The 20,621-nt window shown below is 39.9% G+C and overlaps 1 protein-coding gene across 1 annotated transcript in view; it reads right to left on the bottom strand.

Annotated features, from left to right (window-relative positions):
* The window catches only part of GRID1 (glutamate ionotropic receptor delta type subunit 1), a 537,830-nt gene that overhangs the window by 111,710 nt on the left and 405,499 nt on the right, over positions 1-20,621 (bottom strand). The window contains exon 5 of the mRNA XM_026851878.1: positions 8,370-8,423. Within this exon, the coding sequence (XP_026707679.1) occupies positions 8,370-8,423 (54 nt within the window). The remainder of the gene's footprint in view (positions 1-8,369; positions 8,424-20,621) is intronic.

Genomic DNA, 20,621 nt, shown 5'->3' with positions numbered 1-20,621 from the left:
TTTTTTTTTTTTTTTTTTTTTTTTTTTTTCTCAAACAAACGTATCCTGAATTTCCAATTTTGTTCTTGGATCGTTACAGAGCACAAGACAGCATACAGTAATTACCGTTCAGGGCAGGTGTGAATGCTGTATTCTAAGTCGAGCTTATCAACTGGTTTGGCCAGGCAAGTGCTCCTTGCAAAATTCCATGTCACACGCCCTCTTTTTGGCTTTCATGATCCCATAAAGTTGCAACGCGGGGTAAAATCGTTTCTTAATATAGATGGTGGCTTCTACTTGTTTTCAGCGATGTGCTTTAAGGAAGGTTAAGGAGCCTCCCTCCCTATTGCTGGGCACCTCTGAGAGCAGTCTGTGCTCTGGCCTGGAAATACTGAATTTCTTGAATGATGGAGCGAGAGCACTTCACCCAGGGATAAAAGATGTTCTCTTATCTAAGTGCTCTTAGACGGGATTTTTTTTTTTCTTCTACTAAGGGAAAGAAGATTGCTCCTCCAAATATTTCAGGGACCACTTAAATATTCTGGTAGGCGGCCGTAAGTGTAAGATTAACTATTCACCCAGTAGTAGTCCCCACCACAGAGCTCACCACTGAGCGGGTACTGCTGTAAACACTGTATTTTCTGTTCATGTGGCCTGTTAATGTCAATGTTTACTCTTCAAGCATTTGCGGCGTTCATTTCTCTATTTCTCCGCGCACAAATATTGGTCATGCGGGGAATTCATTTATCTATTTATTTATCTGCACACAAAGAACTTCAGTTAGTTTGCGATACTTAAACCGTATTACTCAGGGGAATATTTAAATCCGCTCTAGTTGTGCTCAACTATCATAGCACAAATTGCAAAATGAGACAATTAGGTTTCACATTACAATCTCTATTTTCCTAGAGGTAATGTCAGAAAATTATAAATTTTAATTACATTAATAATTTAAAGAACCAAAACAGATTTCCAGAAAGCACTTCCCTGAAAAAAAAAAAAAAAAGGAGTATTAAACTGAATGGCAATGAGGACAAGGACGGCTCATGGAGACAAGGTACAGATTTACGTGACATTTTGCGTTAAGATTGATACGATTGGGTTATTCCGATTTCCCTCAATATACTGTGTACATCTGTAAAGGGCCACTTGTTCACTTGTTGAAAACATCCTTCAATTAGCTGGTTTTTAAAATGTTCACAACAGTTTATCCTACGTTCTATCAATAACAAACCACCTTTGATTTTGCAAGTGCCATTATGAATACAACTTACCTTCCTGTTATCCACCCTGCGGTGCGGAAGCATCGGTTGATTTTTTGTTTGTTTTTAAAGAGGACAAATAACAGCACAAGTTCTTCTGGGGATAAAGAAGTGAGCCCCTGTTCAGCCTCAGTCAAGCTACTCTACGTGGCATTAAGCCGTATGTTGGATCGTGCAATACAGAAGTAGAGTCACCCACCACGCAGCGCCCGTGAACACACACAAACCTTGGGAACTGTGCTAGTGCACCTACCAGGACAATCAAGAGTATGATTCCTTCCTCCTCCATAAAGCTTAATTCTGGAAACTTTACAGTAGTCCCCAGAAAGATGCGATGGAAGAATGCACGACACTGTGATCTTGCAAAGTAACAAAGTTTTGCTTTATTACAAAGAACCCTTCCCTCCCTTAAGTGCCATGCCATGACAAATACCCACATGGGTTGGTACTTGATCTATGAGAAGGATTCCCCCCCTCCTTCCCCAAACATTCCTTTCCCCCAGAGTAACTGATCATTTAGGCAAGCAAGAACTAAAGTAGTAAAATTTCTACTAGTTCTCCCCACTATTCCCACAGTTCCAATCTGAGAATGTAGAAGTGAATATTGTTTGAATTTCAGCATTCATTATTCCATATGGTACAGAATGTGGTAATTCTAAGACTAAAAAGTCAAGGCAATAAGGAGTTATTTTGTGTTAATAACAAATATTCCTTTGTATCTGATCTGATGAAGGTTAATCGATGAGAATCAATTCAACGGAAAAGCAACAAATGAAAACTATAGTCGAGTAGAGCTCTAACCTTAGTTTACAGACTTACGTTTATTTTTAAAGCACTGAAAGTGCCAGTAATTCATTGCTAGGCATCTCTCTGTCAAAACTACATAGAATTACAATATCCTCCTCCATTTCCAATGACTGATATCAGGAAATAGGGCAGTAGGTTCATCCCTGGCTAAGTCACATCACTGGGACTACCTTGAGGGTGGATTTGGCTGACAGAATCTAATCAAGCACAATTGTTCTAGTTTGCTCAGTGGTAGACAGGGAAGGATGGAGTTCCACACTGACTGGCGATCAAATATGAGTCACAGTTCCCATAAATTTCACGTTTGTCAGCAAAAGTATTGAATAAATGATTCGATCAGAAGGATATGCAATGACTGTTTGTATAAACTGCCACTGCCATACCCGTATTGAAAAAAAGATGTGTGGAAAGACCTAGAACAGAAGGTACAGATCAGAAAATACCCAGCGGTGTTCATAATAAAATTGTATTTGTCTTTCCAAACTGAGGTCTGAAAATATTTAGCAGACTTACATGATGCGAGTAGGATGCTGAAAAACAAAGAATAAAAGACAACAGCAGAACCAGGTGCAAAGACAGAGATGATGAGATGGAAGAAAGTAACCAAGGAAGTTGTTCTTATTCATTATCATATTTAGATCATAAACCACTTCCCAATACTCAATCTCATTTTTACTGAAGAAGATTAAATTGCATTTCCTTTATCTTCCCAGAGTGAACACGTGATCATATTCGTCTTTGAATTCTATCTGCTATACCATTGCTCCATCTTCTGAGTTTCACAGGAGACAAACCTAACACTTTGAACCTTTCCTCGCAGGGGGTATTTTGCTGAGCTTTCATCACACCAGGTACTCTCCTCTGCGTTTTCAAAACGGTTCTGCATTCTCTTGTTTTGTTTTAAAGGGTCTCGCCCAAACCTTGCAATACTGTTCTAACAAGGCCATGTTGATGTCAAGCAGAGCAAAAGAATTGCCTCCCGTATCTGACCAAGGATGTTTCCAGTAACTGAGGACTAGATTTGCTTGTTTTGCCAGACCACGACAACTCTGACTGATACTCCGGTTCTCAGCCACAAGGATTCCACATTGCTCCTGTAGATGCTCACCAGCTGTATGTCGTTTTGTAGCCACACCTGACTTACTCATCACTTCGCTATATGGAATCTCATTTGGTGAAGTGCCTCAGATTTATCTAAATAAATTTGAAGTACTACAGAATGTTTTTAACATTCTGGTTACAATTAATACTTTCTATAAAGCCAGCATCGAGTAAGTCTATATAAACGTTAAACCCCATTTTTCCATTCAGTAATCACTGAAATTTCTGAAAAAAAATCTGAAAAAATTCTGATTTTTTTTTCAGAAAAGCTTTCCCCTTTATCTTCTGCTACATCTAAACTTTGCTTAATATTTTTTAAGACCCCTGGTATGAGTCATTTCGTACCCCAGCCTCACTTTATAATCATTTACTTCACCTTTACGCTCCTCCTTTGCCCTTTTTTTCACCTCTTTTTCTTTAGAATTCCTCTCTGATTTCAAGACCTATAATGATAAACCATTGCAACCATTCCAATAAGCCAATATGCCTTCATCTTCACAGAACTCCACAGTTCTTTTGCCATCGTTTACTCATCATATTATCTTTTCAAAAGCGCTACTACTAGTTCACCTAAACTTGTGAAGTTGGATGATCTTTCTACTGCCATCCATTATCCTTATTCTCCTTTCCACACTTCTTCCTCTTCTTCAAACAGTGCACGTTACCATCTCACAATAACTTTCACACCAATTATCTTTTGACATACTCAGCCCATTCTTCCTTAGCCATAACAAAATCTGAACCGATGGCTGCCTTAACTTTTTAAACATGTAGGGATAAACTGTCAATCACAGGAAATTGTGAAGCCTTCTCTGTGCCCCAACATTACTTTTTCAACTGTCAGGGAATTCTTTCCATTTCTTTTATTTGGGGCATTTCTGTCAAAAAAATGCACTTCCAAAAAAGTCTTCCTCAGGGTATGTCTTTTGTGTATTTCCACACAATTATTCAACAGGTTTGACCCTCACATCTCCTTATCTTCCGAGCAAGTATGGTTTGGACATGCAACACTAGGTCCAGTCCTCTCTTCATCACTCCCTGTGCTTCACAAAAAAAAAAAAAAAAAAAAAAAAAAAAAAAAAAAAAAAAAAATCTCCTATCTCAACCAGCAGCCTTGTGCTTTGTCCTACCACGTCTTACAACTTTCAGCGAAACTTCTGAATACTGATGAAAGTTTGTTGAAAAAGAAATGAAAAGGAAGGGTGTGATAACGGTGAAACAATTCATCTGAGTTATCACTCAGATTCAGTACCCATTCCATTTCCTCGAAGAGTAGTTGATTGCTTTGTGTCCTTTACTGATTTACAATTAAAAATAACAAATGTTTATAAATTTGGAATTAGAATTAAACATACTGATATGATGGAACAAAATAGTGTTTGAATTGAATATTTTTTTCATCTGAATTGCAGTTTTGCCGAACAATTTCTTTTATCTTTTCTCTCCCCTTGGTATGGAGAAAAATGTGAAAACCATGAAACATTCCACAAAAAGGGAAACATGGTTTCTCTAGTGCTATTTATACCCCCAGACCTACTGCTGCTGTTAATAAAAAAAAGCAGACACAGACTCCTAGAACATTGTTCCTGGTACAACCACATACAAATTCAGTTTCAAGTATTGCTCTTGTGCCTCTCCCACAGACATATGCCCTGGGCAATGCACAGCACTTTCTCTGAACGGGCAAAAAAAGAGAAGGAGAAAACCAAAAAAAATGTCAGGAGGAACCAACAGAGATGCTGGATGTCAGGCAAAAAAGATACGTAAGAGAAAAATAAAATTAAGAAAGAAAAAAGGGGAAAAAATACAAGAAACAAACACCCAAAATAGGGGAGCATCTACAGCTGTGCCCGTCATGGCACACGTTAAAAATAGCACAGATCTCTCAAAGCTGGTAGGTCACTTCATCAACGCTTAAAGGCATAAACATCAAAGGTACAACCAGAACACCAGAAACGTTCTAACAGATCTTCTTTAGGGTCAAAATTGCTGGTCATGAGCAACTCCCAACACAGGCAATGGTAAAACCTTTGGGGCTGTTCTGGAGACAAAGCCAAGCACAGGCTAGTCACTGTTCTGAAGAGTTGGTTGTTTCTGCAAGTATTTATGAAGAAATCACAAATATTCTGGGTTTCAAAAAGTTTTTGGCATGTTTAAGCCAGAATTTGGGCAGACTCACTACCTAAATGTATGCAAGGAAAGATTTAGTATTGCGAGATGAATGAAAGTGAAGATGATGAAATTTAAATCTAGATCGGGGAGGATGGTTAGAAATGCTTTTTTTTCCCCCCTCAGATCTCCACTACTTTCGAGAGCCCTGCAATTTTGAAACATAAAATGTCTGAAATAAGGAGAGACATACTTACAAACATACATTTTTAAAACAGTCAGGGTTTTATGACTTTGCCTTCAAAGAGGACATATGAGGGCATGATACTGCCTGCAAAGACCCATCCCTGTATATTCTCTTATCCCGGAAGACTTGCCATGTAATGTTTCAGCCTTTCAACCCCATACAATGAATCCAACTCCCAATCCATCAGACTTTTTGTAAAGACGACTGAGTCCTTTTGCACCGCCAATAACATCCAAACTGAGCAGATACCTCAGCACAGAGACTTGGGTTACTGGAAACTAGAAAATGCAGGATCTTGACAGTACGGCTCCGTAATTTGAGACCAGCTCTGACATCCCATGGGTGTTCATTTGTTGCATAACGAGCTTACCAGCCATACAGTTTTAAGTTAGCTCATCACAAAACTAAAGTGATAATGCTCGAACTCCAAAACCTAACTCCTACCCTGCTGTATAGAACAGAAGCAAAAGGCAAAAAACCCCACAAAAAACAACAAACCAACAAATGTTTATCGGATTATCAATACAGAGAGACTAAAGTAGATTTAATTCAAGTAAAACCATAATAAAATCTCTTATTGAAATAATAGAGCGCTATGTAATGATTCTTGCTATAGCAAGGTAAGTTCAAGGTTCAGATCCTCAGTGGCCTGACGAGAGGTGGGAGGCAGGGAAGGCTGTCACAAGGTGCTCAAGATCGGTCAGACCTCGGTAGTTTAACCTGTACCAGGACATTAAATGGTTCCCTAAAGCGAGAAAAGCCTAAAGAGCCTCTTTACTATCCAATGCTCCTCATACAAGGAACCCCAATGGCCATGGTGGTCACTGTGTTCTCTTCCTACTCCTGCTCCTTCGGGTCGGTCAGCCCTATGCCTCTCTTTTCCTTGCAGTGGGATCATCAGGTCACACAGACAATGGAGTGAACAGAAAAGTGTAGGATTCTCACTCAGCCTGGGAGTAAAAAAGGACTGGCTAAGTATCTGGTCCATTTACAGAAGACACTACATCTGGCTTGCTAAACACGTGGAATTCCATCAAAAAGAGCTGATTTGACTGTCGGAAATTAAAAATTAACTCAATTCTTCAAATCACAGCCCCAGTCAACATCCAGTCAAGGAATAACACATTTTCCATCGAGTACACGTGCAGGTCTCAGTGATACCAACTGGAAACATGTACACGGAAAGCATGATCAGTCTGTCCTCTTGGTAGGGATAGGGGTGTCTGCACAATATTAAATAAAAAGTAAATCCTAAAGAACCTCCACGTTTCTATAGATACATCCACGGGGATGCTTAACATATCTTCTTTTTACAGTAACTTCAATTACACGAAGAGCAACGCTCTTCGGTTAAAAAATAATAATAATAAAAAAGGATAACCAAGACCCCGTCATCTCCTCTTTTTGTCTGCAAATTGCTCTCCAAGGTTTTATGAAAAGTTTCTGCAATCGTCTGTTCTAATTTAACTGCATTTCGAGATATAAGTACGTGCACTAATATTTTTCACTCAAAAGTTATACTTTAGCTTCGCAGGTTGCTATCGTAGCTTTCCTACCCAGTATCCGACCAGTGAAGAGAAAAAAATTAAAAGTTCACAAACAAAAAGCGGAACTGACACACCCCGCGTGGTGTATGAGCGCTGAAGGTTTTTATTTGTGGTGTTAGAGATTCATGAAGTGAATTGTAATATCTGAACAGTAACAGCAGCAATAACAAACTCACAAACACTCCCTCCCTATAAATGTTTAGGGAAATACGCACTGCGTTATCTTTATGTGGATATAAACACTGCCTCTCTGGGCAGCGTGCTGGTATTTTGTAGTGGGTCATTACGGCAGCTGACAAATCAGGAGGTACTTAAATGTAACAAGGACTCGAAAGAATTTATAAAGCCTTTATAAGCAGAGATTTAACTCGCTTTCCCTAACCCCTATTTAATTACAGAGCCTTTCTCATGCCACACAATACAATTTATAGCTACTATTAAAAGTAGCCTAACCAAAATTATTAGCTAGGTGCAAAGAAAGGAATGAGAAATTAACACAGGAATTGGTTATTAAATTAGAGGCCATGCATTTATAATATAAAAATAAAACAGTGAGCACTTTTTAACTTAGATATTTTACTATCTTTTAATGAATCATTATTAAACCCAGAAATATATGAAATAGTGCCATTTATCGTGAACAATCGGTAGAGTTAAAAATTATTACATATGGGTAAAACATTTCAAGCTTTCCATTGCCTTTTAAATACGAGTCTGCACGGATTCCCATCAGGGCGTCATGGCACTAAGGTAAAATAAATAATCATAGTAGCAGGACAGGATGCCATTTTCTGCGGAGAGGAAATATCACATTTTAAATCTATGCTATCCTGGATCCCGGCCAAAACCCCAACGCAGTTTTGCACTGGAGAAAACCTGTGTATCATGTAAATGCATGTTTGCAGGAGCTAAGCCTGCAGCCAGCCTCAGCGCTCCTCCCTCTCCTGGTGTCTGAGTGCGGGCTTGCACAGCAGCAAAGGGTGAAATTCTGGCAGATACAGATGCATGGGTTGAAGGTTTCTTTTGAGATATTCTCCACTTCCTAAATAGCTAATGAAGTAGCGTCACCATGAAGGAAAAAAGAAAGTCCCCCAGCTGCTATGAGGTATGTTGGAAGCCTTATTTTGACCTTTGGTATTCAACCTACGCTCATTCAGCTGGACAGGCAAGCAACGACACCACAGAGTCTGCATCTCGCACCATTCAAAACGTAAAAACAACGAGTGTACGCTCAGTTTGGTGGGTCAAAGCACAGGCAACAAAAAGACAGCGTTGAGTGAATGTACCAAGCTAGGTCGTCTCTTTTGACTTTCTTACCTCATTTACATAGACCCAGTGACTATCCTTTGATGCAAGGTTGGTTTCCACAGCCTACAAAAATAAAAAGAAATATAATAATAAAAAATAAATAAAACACGTGAAACATATTCCAGAAAGAACTTACATAGAGAGGTACTACAAAGTTCATTTGGATTGCTTTCATTGCTACTGGCATTGTTTCAGTATAGTTCTTTTCATCTCCTTCACTGCTGCTTCATGGAACAGTATTTTATCCGTGGTGGTCACATTTCTCTGACTTCAGTGTCTAAACCAAAGTACCCTGTACCGTGAAGATACTCCCTCGATGTACCACAGAAGCATACTGAAGCACGGTGGTCCCTCAACGTAATAAGGGATGCTACGGTGAACAACTGCACACAGAACATGCAGTTCAGGAGATTTACTTTCCCCCCGATATATCTAATGCATCCTAGTAGGCTGGTTTCTTACCAGTATCCCCAAACACACGGCCTCTGTCTCATTACAGCTCTGGTAGTTAGACTGTTAGCTAATACCGCTCGGAGACACTCCGGAGAAGTTTACATGGGTCATCCTCTCTTCATGCTTACGTAAGACCCCAGAGAAAGTCATGATTTGCATGGATGCTAGTCATGATTTGCATGGATGCTTTCTCTGGCTTCCTGGTGAGGACATGGATGGTCACTACAGACTATAAAGAATCAGCCCATCTCGTAAGGCAGCGCATTTATCCATACACATACAGGTTTGTTAAGATGCTAAAAGTGGGAAAGACCGCTAGCACAAAGAGCACAACTAGCACTGAGGACCTCAGTGGAAGGATTTAGCAATATATATTTAGAAGTTTCCAACTGCTCCCTGTGTTTGAAATGGAGAAGCTCACATCAAGATACTTTATAGTCTAATAAAGCAATATCAAGCATCAAGAGGTGTTCACTACAGCGACGACGACACTGTTAATGTCCTGCTTAACACACGGTTAAACAACTATTGTGGATTCATCTCACCTAATAAAACAGGACAGTCCCAGTGCACACATGTATTTCAGGAGGCAGTTCATTACACAAAGTATTGAATGTCTCTGCCTTCAACTACTTTTTTTCTTCTGTGCCAATATGACCCCGTTTATTGGACAGATATTCTTATCGCTATGTTATAAACGGCCCTATGAATCACTGAAATGAACCTGGTTAAAAAAACCAAACAAACAAACAACAACAAAACCCAAAAAACAAATACAGATGAATACTTCTAGTTACAGTTTTTTAACCGGGATAATTTCTGTGTTCTGTTCATTCTGTGTGTCCTCAGAAATAACTGCAGTGGTACAGAGAGGCTCTGTAGACTGCGGCACTGGACTGGGCAGGAACATCAGCAACTCCCTTCCTCTCCAGAACACGCTGCATAATAAACCTCTCAGATATTTAACGTCAGATGGGATGAATCACCTTCTCTCATGACACTGACTACAGATGACTGGCTTAGAATAAACGCCCACCACTTATAAGGCTGCAGTGAAATGACAAGACATCCATCCTTAATACAGGCAAAGAGAGCACCGTTACCTGATCCTAGCAAAAAGCAAACCGAAACCTGGCGAAGAAGCCAACATCAACATTTTTAGCATTATTCTTAGTTTATACTGCCTTAAAAAGAAAGGGAAAAAAAACACCAAAAAACCAAAACAAACCTTGCCCAAGTAACTGTGTTTTAAAACTTTACTTGTTTGTGCAGCCTACACAAATCTGAGAGAAAATTGTGGGCGACGCACATACCTCAATCTATTTCTCCTGTCCACAAGGTGAAGTACTCCTTTAAAGAGACAAAAATTCCCAAAAGAGAAACCACAAAGAAACCAAAAGAGAGAAAAATCAACACAGACAAGGCACAGTATTTATCATCATCATCATCATCAAACAGTATTATGGGAAATTAAATGTCCTCGGTGCCAAAGCAGATGAGAGCCACTAGAGACACGGTAATCCTCTCCTAAGCATGCAGTAAAAAACCTGTCTCCCTTGGTAATTGTCGCCGTTGTGTTTCTTTTAAGCTGGCAGGTAAATTAAACTGACCACCTAGTTGAGGAGTCACAACTATTAGGAAAGCTGGCAGAAATGACAGCGAGGGAAAAAAAAAAAAACAACTTGTAGATTTTCTCCCTATTCACCCCTCTCGCATATTCAGACAAAGCCCAAGTAGCCAGGTGCTGGAACATATCGAGAAAAAGCAAAGTGCTGCCAACATTAGCAAAGCAGAACTAAATAATGCTCAGGTGCAGAGTTATGGCATTGGCTGCGTTTTGTGATTTATCTGCAACAGTGAGCAATTTGTATGAATAAATGCTCAGTCTGGGGAGCAGGGAATTTGAAATGAATTATTGTAACTCGTTCTTTTAGGTTCACATATCTGGGCCAAAGTTGGTTTTTTTTTAAATGAGGTGCCTAAATTTAGGTTGCTAAGAGTTTATCTTTAGTCATCGGAGTGCCAGACCATTCAGCACCTCCCACAGAAGCCAATGGCTCTGCACTCTAATGCATTTAGAAACGTAACTGTAGGTAGGCAAGATTATATATCTATAAATATCTTCTGTTTAGAGCTACAACGCACAGCATGGAGCGTTATTCAAAACCCAGACATGATGAGAAGCAGCAGAAACTTCCTACATTTTGTGCTTCAGGTTTTGCACCGTATTTACAGACTTGCTGTCTTAAAGAATCCTAAAATGAACTATTGAGACGCATCTTGGAGGTTTCAACCTCCTGACAGCACTGGGGCGCTGGAGGTTCATGGAAGAAGTTCATCAGTGTGAAGAGAAAGGTCCCGGAGACCTGTGATATTATAAGGAAATATATTCAGCATTCTTAGAATAAGAAAGAAATTACATGTTTGTAACTTATAGTTTCTTCTTTAAAGAGGAAAAAGTATCAGCCCTTGGGGTCACCCGTTTTTAATTTTAAAATGATTCTAACTTGAAGATCTTGCCATTTGTTTAAGCTTGTGTCTCAATCCGTTCGAAAAGACAAGAAAAAGTCTATGAAACTTTCTGAAGGATCTATTAGAGCCCATTTCGTAAACGCACCCTGTACTAAAGCAAGTAGGCTGGGAATTTGTGTGACCACTGTGGCTGAGGAAAACCTCTACCGGGGCAGGATTCACGTGCTAAAATCTGTTTTTTGGTGTGTTTTTTGTTTTTTTTTTTTTTATATATGTGCAAAATATCCTAGTTCTTTATATACTTTATAGGTACACAGGGTCTAGCTGACACTTGAGAATAATGCCTCACAACGTTTCTATCAAACAGAAAATCTGCTTTTGAAATAAACAGCAGACTGGAAATTAAAGAGCATCCATTTTTGCTTTATTCTCTCCTAGACTAGCAAATAGCTTCTAGAAATTTGGAGAAAAAAAAAAAAAAAAGAGTTTTTTGAGACTGGAAGCCCTTCTTCCTCCCCAAGTACATTTCAACAGCCGAATGTTAAAATGCAGCACCCAAACAAGAGAATTATAATTCACTCAGTGAACCACTATTAATGACAAGATACAAATGATTTTATCAGAATCGGGCCAGACCGGGAAGATGGGAAGGGGAGCAGTGAATGTAGAAAACTGTTTATAATTTCTCTGTAGAAAGCATTTGCAATAGAAATGAAATAGGGAGACACTGAAAATCAAAATACAAGCATTAAGATTTCAGATCTCATACCAACAATGGAAAAGTATAAGATGCTTTGTGAAAAATGATCACAGATAGTTTTCATGTATACAGCTTTGTTTACTTTTAAACGTATAACTTAAAATAATTTACTGCCAATAATCCATGACAACATTATTTTATTGGAATACAGCAAAGAACAAATATTTACGTTGCCTTTATGAATAAGTAACTTGGTTCATTGTTTTATCTAATGGCAGTTGCAGGATTAAAAGAAGTTTGGAAAGTAAGTAATAAATACTGCTGTGTTCAGAAAGAAAGCAATTCTGCAGGGAAGAATAACAAAAAATAAAAATAAAAAAAAGAAAGAACAGAAACAATCCTTGCCCGACCTTCTCAAAAAATTTGAAATTGAAAGTATTTCCATAAGCATAATGGCTGGCTAGGACTGGGGTAGGCGCTTTGCCACAACACCTGGCTGCTTTGCCAGGGTCAGCACCTCGGTATTAACAGCAAAAAAACCCGAGACTGTGTAGAAAGGAACGTAGGGATGAGTGACTGGGTATCATTTAGAGAGATGCTGGGGGTGTTCCTCCAGGCACAGGCAGGCTGTGTTCCAGCGACAGCGGGATGTGCTGAAGAGTTTAGGCTTAACATGCATCTGTGTGACAGTGACAAACCTGTTGTCTCCTTCCCCAGGCTGTAGGGATGTCTGGAAGCCCCGTAACCGACCCTGGGATCCTAGAAGGAAATGTCTTACAGATGGCAAACCCAAATGGTCCTGTTGTGTCTCGGTTTTTGGAAATCAGGGCTGCTGTCCTCAAACCCATGATACAGAAGAACCACCTGAATGTTTTGCTAGGATGGATACCGAAGTAGTAAACGGTATTACCTGCACAACCTTTACCTTAGTAGTGAGAATAAAGAGCATCATAGCTTTCAAAAAAAAAAAAAAAAAAAGAGAGAGGGTAAACTGAGGAGTTCACAGATAGAAAATAATTTGGAGTGTCCTAACAGATACCAAAAGAACACAAACCCATAGTTGTTGCCAACCCTTGGCTAATCACAGCTGACAGCAGAGAACCGACGCACCCGCAACACGGTGAGCGCTCTGTGGAGGCCCCAGCAGATAAACCCAAGGACTCTGAGACCACGGGGCCAGGGGCCAGGCCCCCTCGCGCCCCCAGGCAGCCTGCCCAGGGACAGCCCCCAGGACGCCTGCACCAGGAACCAGGCACAGAGCAAGCCAGCGCCAGCGAGCGCCTCAAGGAAGAGCCTGCGGGAGAGCAAAGTTCTTTTTTAGAGACCAGGACGGTGGGGATGAGGTTAGGAAATAACTCAAGGGCAGCTTTACCGCTACGAAATAAGTAGGGAAAATGGATTCGCTTTCATCACAGGCAAATATCGAAAATTTCTGGTTCTTCTGGGTCATTTGTCATCTTTCCCTTTATATTTCTAAAGCCACCAGCATGAAAATGACTAAACACCTCTTCTTTTTATTTTTTTTCCTTTGTTTTAAAATCTTTTTTATTATTCATAATGGCATAGGTAAAGAAGGGCTTGGGGACGTAATAAGTGTCTAAATCTCAGCTCTTTGCAAATCTTTCACAAGGCATCAGTCTCGGCCCTTGCAATTCATCACTTGCTCACTTCACATTTTCCACTGGACGAGGTTCAAATGGAAACTGCTTCCAGCTCTTATGGTCCCAAGCAAGGTTGCATCCAGCGACCTGCTTCCAAAAGCAGCTTTTTTTCCCCCCCTTCACATCCTTGGAGAAAATATTTATCTACTATCTTTTCTTTCTCCACAAAACCCAAGAAAAATTCTTCAGAATGGTCTTGAAATCTATTACAGTAAAACAGCAATGGGGCGGGAAAAAAATAGTCACCGCCTTCTTTATAGAATTTTGTAAGTCTGAGTCCAACCCAGCTCCAGCTGCTGACTCTCATTCCAGGAGACGGACTTATTTATTTCAAATGTCTTCATTCTTTGTTTTAAACGTCCAGGAAAACATCCTAAGAATCAGGGAACTTGTTTAGATCCCAAAGCAGAGATACAGACCAAGTTTCCAACGCAGCCCCTCTGTCAGTAATTAATTGGATAGTATCAAAGCGCACCTGTTTGAGAAGCTTTGTCTATGTCTTGGATACAAATAAGTTAAGATAGGAGATATGAAAAAGTCAATTCTGGTAGAGCAGATGGGTTCAGTCTATATCCCCTAGATACCCGATTTATATTTAGAAACTTCTTCAATTAAAATAGTGCAGTTCACGTCCAGGAGTGACTTGCATAGGTAATAGAACTTCACAGAAGAACTCTAGCAGTTACTGAGATTCTTGCAGTTCATTAGAACCTTTCTTTCCTTTGCATTTTAAATAAATACCTCTTGGCTCAGTATCTCCAGAGGAGCATAAATCCTATCATGTTTAATAGATTAAAAATAAATAAATAAGCATTACTAGCGACAATAAATATTTATTAAAAAAAAATAATTAAATCTCTTTATAATACTTGCAGTATACTAAAGAATACTCCAAACTGATTATTGTTTCTAAAGCTTAATTGGTAATGGGACCATTAGTAGACGGATTAAAATGAAATTTTCCAGGCCACAGTACAACATCCCAACTCTAGATGATAAAGTCATAAAACTAAGACATTTGGGGCTAAGAATCTTGAAGAGAAAAAATTCAGTTGCTTTAATCTGAATCAGGACTTGACTTTTCTAATTTAATACAGGTTAATTACAACTTCTAAATGTCATTTCAAAGGGAAATATGATATTCTTCCTTCTCTAAATGGTAAAACGGGAATTTAAAGAGGTAAACATGTGTCTGATTCAAAAGTCAAAGTTCCTTCAATATCTTAAGCGACAGCAACTCAAAAATGAATGTAAATTTTCAGTACCATACCTTCGAAATAAATATTTAAAATATATGACTACTTAGGCTCATACTAAACCCCCGTTTGAATTCGCCTGTGTAAAAGTTTGCAGAATTATCCTTTATCTAAGTAATTACGCCACCCTTAGTTACATGACATCCATCATATAGGGGATGGATGAGATAGACACAAGGATTAATTACTGATCAATCTTTACAACACGCTTCTCGCATTGAGGAATCTAACGACAAGCGTGGGTACAAGGAGAAATTCAGAACGAAGCATCCCCACTCCTTCCACCCGAACGTATCAAAGGCACGCAGTTAATACCACGCAGCATCTTCAGAGCAAGGCGAGCCCTCTCAGCTTTGCCCCAACCTGCACCCTCTGAAGAGCTGACAACGTGCTGCTACCACCAAGGTGCCTCCAGAAGACCCATCCATAGAAATACATCTTCTCTCTTTCTCCCCGCCAGGCCTGTGACTCTGAAATTCTGCGTGCCCCATGCACCTGCAAGCTGAGGAGACAGACTCGCTATCAGGAACCACCTTTGGTGCAGAAAGAGCAATAACGGAAATTTTCACCCTTGTTTTAGAGGTGGCAGTGGGGATGGCTGAGGGCAGCAGGAATACCCCTCCACACCACCGTTAGGCTTCCGAGACTTATGTCTCAGAGGAAACGCTGCAGGACTATCCACCACAATGCAAATCGCTTTGGAAACCTGGATAATCCGTTGGCAGCTCCCCGCAGCTGCAACACCCTATGTACGGCCTCTCGGAGCACGTAGTTTCCAGTTTGCTCCTCTAAGGGTAGTTTTACAGCCCTGTCTGAAACACCTGCAGTGATGATGCTTTTCAGGGCTGGATGCTTTTCAGATGCTGGGGGGCTGGAGCCCCCCTTGTGAGGACAGGCTGGGAGAGTTGGAGGGTTCAGCTGGAGAAGAGAAGGCTGCGGGGAGACCTTTGAGCGGCCCCCCAGGGCTGAAAGGGGCTGCAGGAAAGGGGGGAGGGACTCGTCATCAGGGGTGTGGGGACAGGATGGGGGGTAACGGCTTTAAACTGACAGAGGGAGATTTAGATGAGACAGAAGGAAGAGATTCTCCCTTGTGAGGGGGGTGAGGCCCTGGCACAGGCTGCCCAGAGAAGCTGTGGCTGCCCCCTCCCTGGCAGGGCTCAAGGCCAGGTTGGACGGGGCTTTGGGCAACCTGGGCTGGGGGAAGGTGGCCCTGCCCGGGGCAGGGGGTTTGGGACTAGATGATATTTATGGTCCCTTCCAACCAAACTGTTCTGTGATTCTATGATTCTTTAAATTCAGTATAAGGGGAGGTGGATCCTGGGTAAATACTCCCCTCTGCTTTCTTTGGAGATTAGTGCTTTGATGAGCAATCTGCTGGAATTAGTAGGACTCTCTTCAGTTGTTTTCAAGAAGCACTGGGCCAGACTTAGAAGAGAGAGCATGAAATAAACACCAGCTATCTGTTTTCATTAAAACATTTTCATTAGACCTTATCTTTTTTTCCTCTGGGAGAAAACTACTGCAACAGCTTTAATGAATATCTCAGCAGAAGAAATAATAATTTACATGAGAGTACAAATTAATATCTAAATAATAAACTCTCCATGCTCTGGAGTCATCGCTTCACGACTGAGCCCTATATGCATAATGTACAACTGCTGAGTGGTTGACTTTGAATAATCGCCAGTGACCTGAAATAACAGCAAGGTAACAGAAAACGGAATCCTTACCATCGTGTCACCGCCTCCCGTAGGGACTCCAATCCATTGTTCCACACTGTAAAATATTGTTCATGTAGATAATAATTTTATCTTTTCTACCTTTATAGTTCAAATTCAAAGGCTTTTTTTTTTTTTTTTTTTTTTTTTTGACAGCCAGAAGCTTCTTCCCAATATTAGAGAGAAAGCGGGTGGGTGCCAATTTACGATTATTCAAAGTAGTAATCTCCTGTGTCTCTGACTGTTATTATTCCTTTGCCTGTGACCCAACCACTTAATGAAGTGAAATTAATTTACAGTAATAAGAAATTCTCAGAATTACATGAAAGCACAAGCTTTAATATGGGAAGAACAAATGGCTTTTTCATGCAAGGCTGACCACGAGCATTGTGAAGAAATTTGAAAGGACTTTATACCTTTTTAAGACGGGATGGTATTAGCTGAAACAACACACTGCAGTAAATATGATAAATCATCAAACACCTCTTCAAAACAGAAAGCACCAAAATAATTTTCTCCCTTTGTCACACAGCGGAATTTTCTCATTTGCATATAAATGTATGACACACATATATTCTGTAAAGGTAAAACCAAGATCTCATCATCCTTCAAATCCCTTCTAACAATTCTATCACGATAGCCATGACAAACTGCCAACAGGAAACCAGTACAAAGGGATTAACATTTATTTTGCTTTCTCATCGTTTGCAAATGTATGTATTGGTGCACATTAGAATTGAAATAAAGGCGGTTTTAACTTAAATGGCAAAATGCCTTTCACATTATTCCCCAAATATGTTGTTTATCTACAGAATTCTATAAAAGGTTGAAATTGTAACTCAAATCCCCCACGTTCTTGTATGTAGGAAAAATACCACTTTCCTCAAGTTTGCTTTAGCATCCCTGCCCTAAAAAAACAAGAGGGAGAGGAAGTAGAGAGGGACAGGTGTGAAAAAGCCACAACAACCGGGACTGGGTTTTTTTTAAAAATAAAATTATTTATTTGAAGCATTAAACATGTCTAATTATTTTCTAACTAGCTCTAATATTTGTTTGGTTCTCGCTCTAACATTCTATATTTTCACACTAATTTGGCAAGCCTTCTTAGGTCCCTTGAGGGAAAGGCTGGTTTCCAGTGCAGCGGTTAAGACAACGATCCTTCCGTAGATGTGCCTGCTATAGGAGGGGGAGGTGTGAACACCCCCCAAGTGTTCAGGTATTCACACACGCTCGTTGCGCACATCTGGTGATGTTACTCAAAGGCCAAATTGAAAACATCCTCTGACATTTCTCATCGCCTTCTCCCCCAAACCAGATTAAGACAATCTGAGATGTCCGGTGCACTGTGACATGCTCCTCCTCTTTCACCCATCCCTCCTCCCAGACGGTGGTTGGGAGTAGAGGATAAATCTTTTTCCTTCGAAAAACATAAGGTGGCAATAAGAGGCTGTGGCAACACTTCTGCTTCGAGTAGAGCTTTTCTATTTTGCCCAGTTGTGGGTTATCTCCAGCTAAGGTCAACCTATCGCTACACAAGTTTTGCCTTTACAATTACTACAGTTGGAAACCAATCAGTTTTCCATTGTTAGTGAAAATCTGGACCATTTGCTAACACTGGATTTTTATTTTTTTTTTCCCCCCAAGAGATTGTTAATAGTTCATTGAATTATCTCACAGAAGCCAGGTTTACTTCCTACCAAACCTTAGACAAGGGTCTGGGCTACTACCCAAAGATTAAAAAAAAAACCAAAACAAAACAAAAAAACAAACAAACAAAAAAATCTAACTAGTACTCTCTGATTTACTTTCTACATACAGTGTTTCTGAATTCATCATCTCTTCTTAAAAAAAAAAAAAAAATCAGCTCTATAAAGGTGGTAACTTGAATGATTTTTACTGTGAATCTTCATCTATTTAAGCAAAATACATCTATATAAAAATAAGCAACTGTCCTGAGGTTAATACATTACTATTTTAAACTCCTTGACCTTCCCACATTTCATTTTTAACCTTGAGCAGGTGATTCAACATCCAAATACTTGGTTGCCCAGAATAAAAGAGGTTATTAATTCTCCCTTAGATCATAAAGCTGCTGTGTGTGTAAAATTTATTGTTTCTAAAGTCTCAGAAACTCTCGGGGCAAAAGCAGCAAAGTACACAAGATACAGATGCCTATTTTGGGGTACAAAGTTCTAATTTTCAATGTAAATACAGAAACCTTACATCAGACTCACTATCAAAAAATACCTTTGGCTTTAGCAACTGAAGCGGTGTGGAAATGCGTACGTGTAAAAGTTAAAAATTTATAACTCCAGTCATGATTTGCCTTATAAATTCTCCATATTCCTGTACCTCAGCACAACGTGGGCACCATCCATCACGAACAGAAACTGATCATCTTAGAGCAGCTGGAGGTTGGTCAGAGGAGCCGCGACACACAGAAAACTGGAAAAACATAAAACCACCAAGGTCCGTTCTGACCAGCGTGCTCACTACAGCAAAAAGCAAGACTGGGCTGAAGAGGATCCAGAATCATGAAAACACACGAAGCTCAACTGCTTGTGGACAGAGACCATCTGCAGGCGGCTGCGTATGACTTCTAGCGGGTAAAATTTAATGTATTTAGAAATCCATCTGCAATTTTGGGGGGGCTACAGGTCTAAATTTTCTGGCAGCTTCTAAGTGGCAAGGCTCTGAAGGCTGCGGCTTTGGACGTACAGAAGCCTAAATAAACCAAGACCAGCTAGACACAAACTAAAGATGAAAAGCATCAAAACTGGTAGAACTGGTGTCAAAAAAACAACTTCTCACAAAAAAATAAGCTTCAGAATTTCCATTTCTCATGGAAAGAAGACAGAAATTCTCTAACTTTTTTTTCATGAGGGATGTAACTCCAGCAGGACAGAATAACCACCAGAAAGACAACTCCACTTTCAGCACGGCTCTGATTTACCACCAGCTTTGACCTGAAAGAGTTGCTCTGCCTTTCTAGGATTACAACTTCCATCCTGCCTCCAAAGCACGTTCCTAAAACCAGCTTGGCCAAATACATTATGTTTCATAAAATATTTCACTTTTTAAAAAAAAAAAAAAAAAAAAAACAAACTCTACCCATCACATTTGCAAAAACTAGTAACAACAGGTGAAAAAAACCCAACTATTAAGGGCTTGACGTATTGTTTCTTTACCCCTTTCTTCCCTCTTCCAAAACTCTCCTCAACATTTACCCAACTGCTGTTTGAAAGAAGGCTAAATTATAGAGCAGACTTTCAGAATAAACTCGTCTTGTGAGCTTCCTCAGCTGTGAAGTTTGTACTGAGAAATTAATTTGCAGTCTTTTTTCTTCTTTTTTTTTTTTTTTTTTTCCCCAGTGGGATTTGGGTGCTTTCTGCTCTGGATGTTCCAACAGCAGCTCCTTTAAGATCATTCATTTAAAGCTATATATGTGCAAAGAGACTGTCAGAAGGATGAAAGCTGGTATGTGTAATAAAGGATCTTTCAAAAATCCAACACATTCCTAAATGTTCATACTCTAATCCAATACTAACATACTATTCTTGAGAAAAGGTTGCTCGTAAGACTTGCTGAAAAAGTAAGACTTCATAGAAAAAACAAGAACATCTGAAAAAAATCTTCTGGAGGTTGAACTGATGCGTATTGAAATACAGTCTGAGCAAGTCATTCTTTACCGGCAGAAATGAAAAAAATTCCCCGAGAATTTACTCATGGCAGTAAATGAAAACAGCCCCGCAGACTTGGCGGCATATATCCATAGCACACTCACGCTTGACTGACTCCAGAGCTGATCCAACGCTTAGATTCCCTCCAGCACTTGCCAAAGTGCTTTAACGAAAAAATCGAGTAGCCCACAATTACCTATGTACACAAAGGTAATGCCTGATGCCTAAAAATGACAGGACGGGCAGGAAATTTTGATACAGTATATAATGTCAGAACTCTTTAGGATCACTAGCAGCTTAATTTTGGAGAGAGACCTGAGG

This window comes from Athene cunicularia (genome assembly GCF_003259725.1).
Source record: "Athene cunicularia isolate RWA chromosome 6 unlocalized genomic scaffold, athCun1 chr6_part2, whole genome shotgun sequence".
In the NCBI taxonomy this organism is placed as follows: Eukaryota; Metazoa; Chordata; class Aves; order Strigiformes; family Strigidae; genus Athene; species Athene cunicularia.
This window is presented reverse-complemented; position numbering and strand designations above follow the sequence as displayed.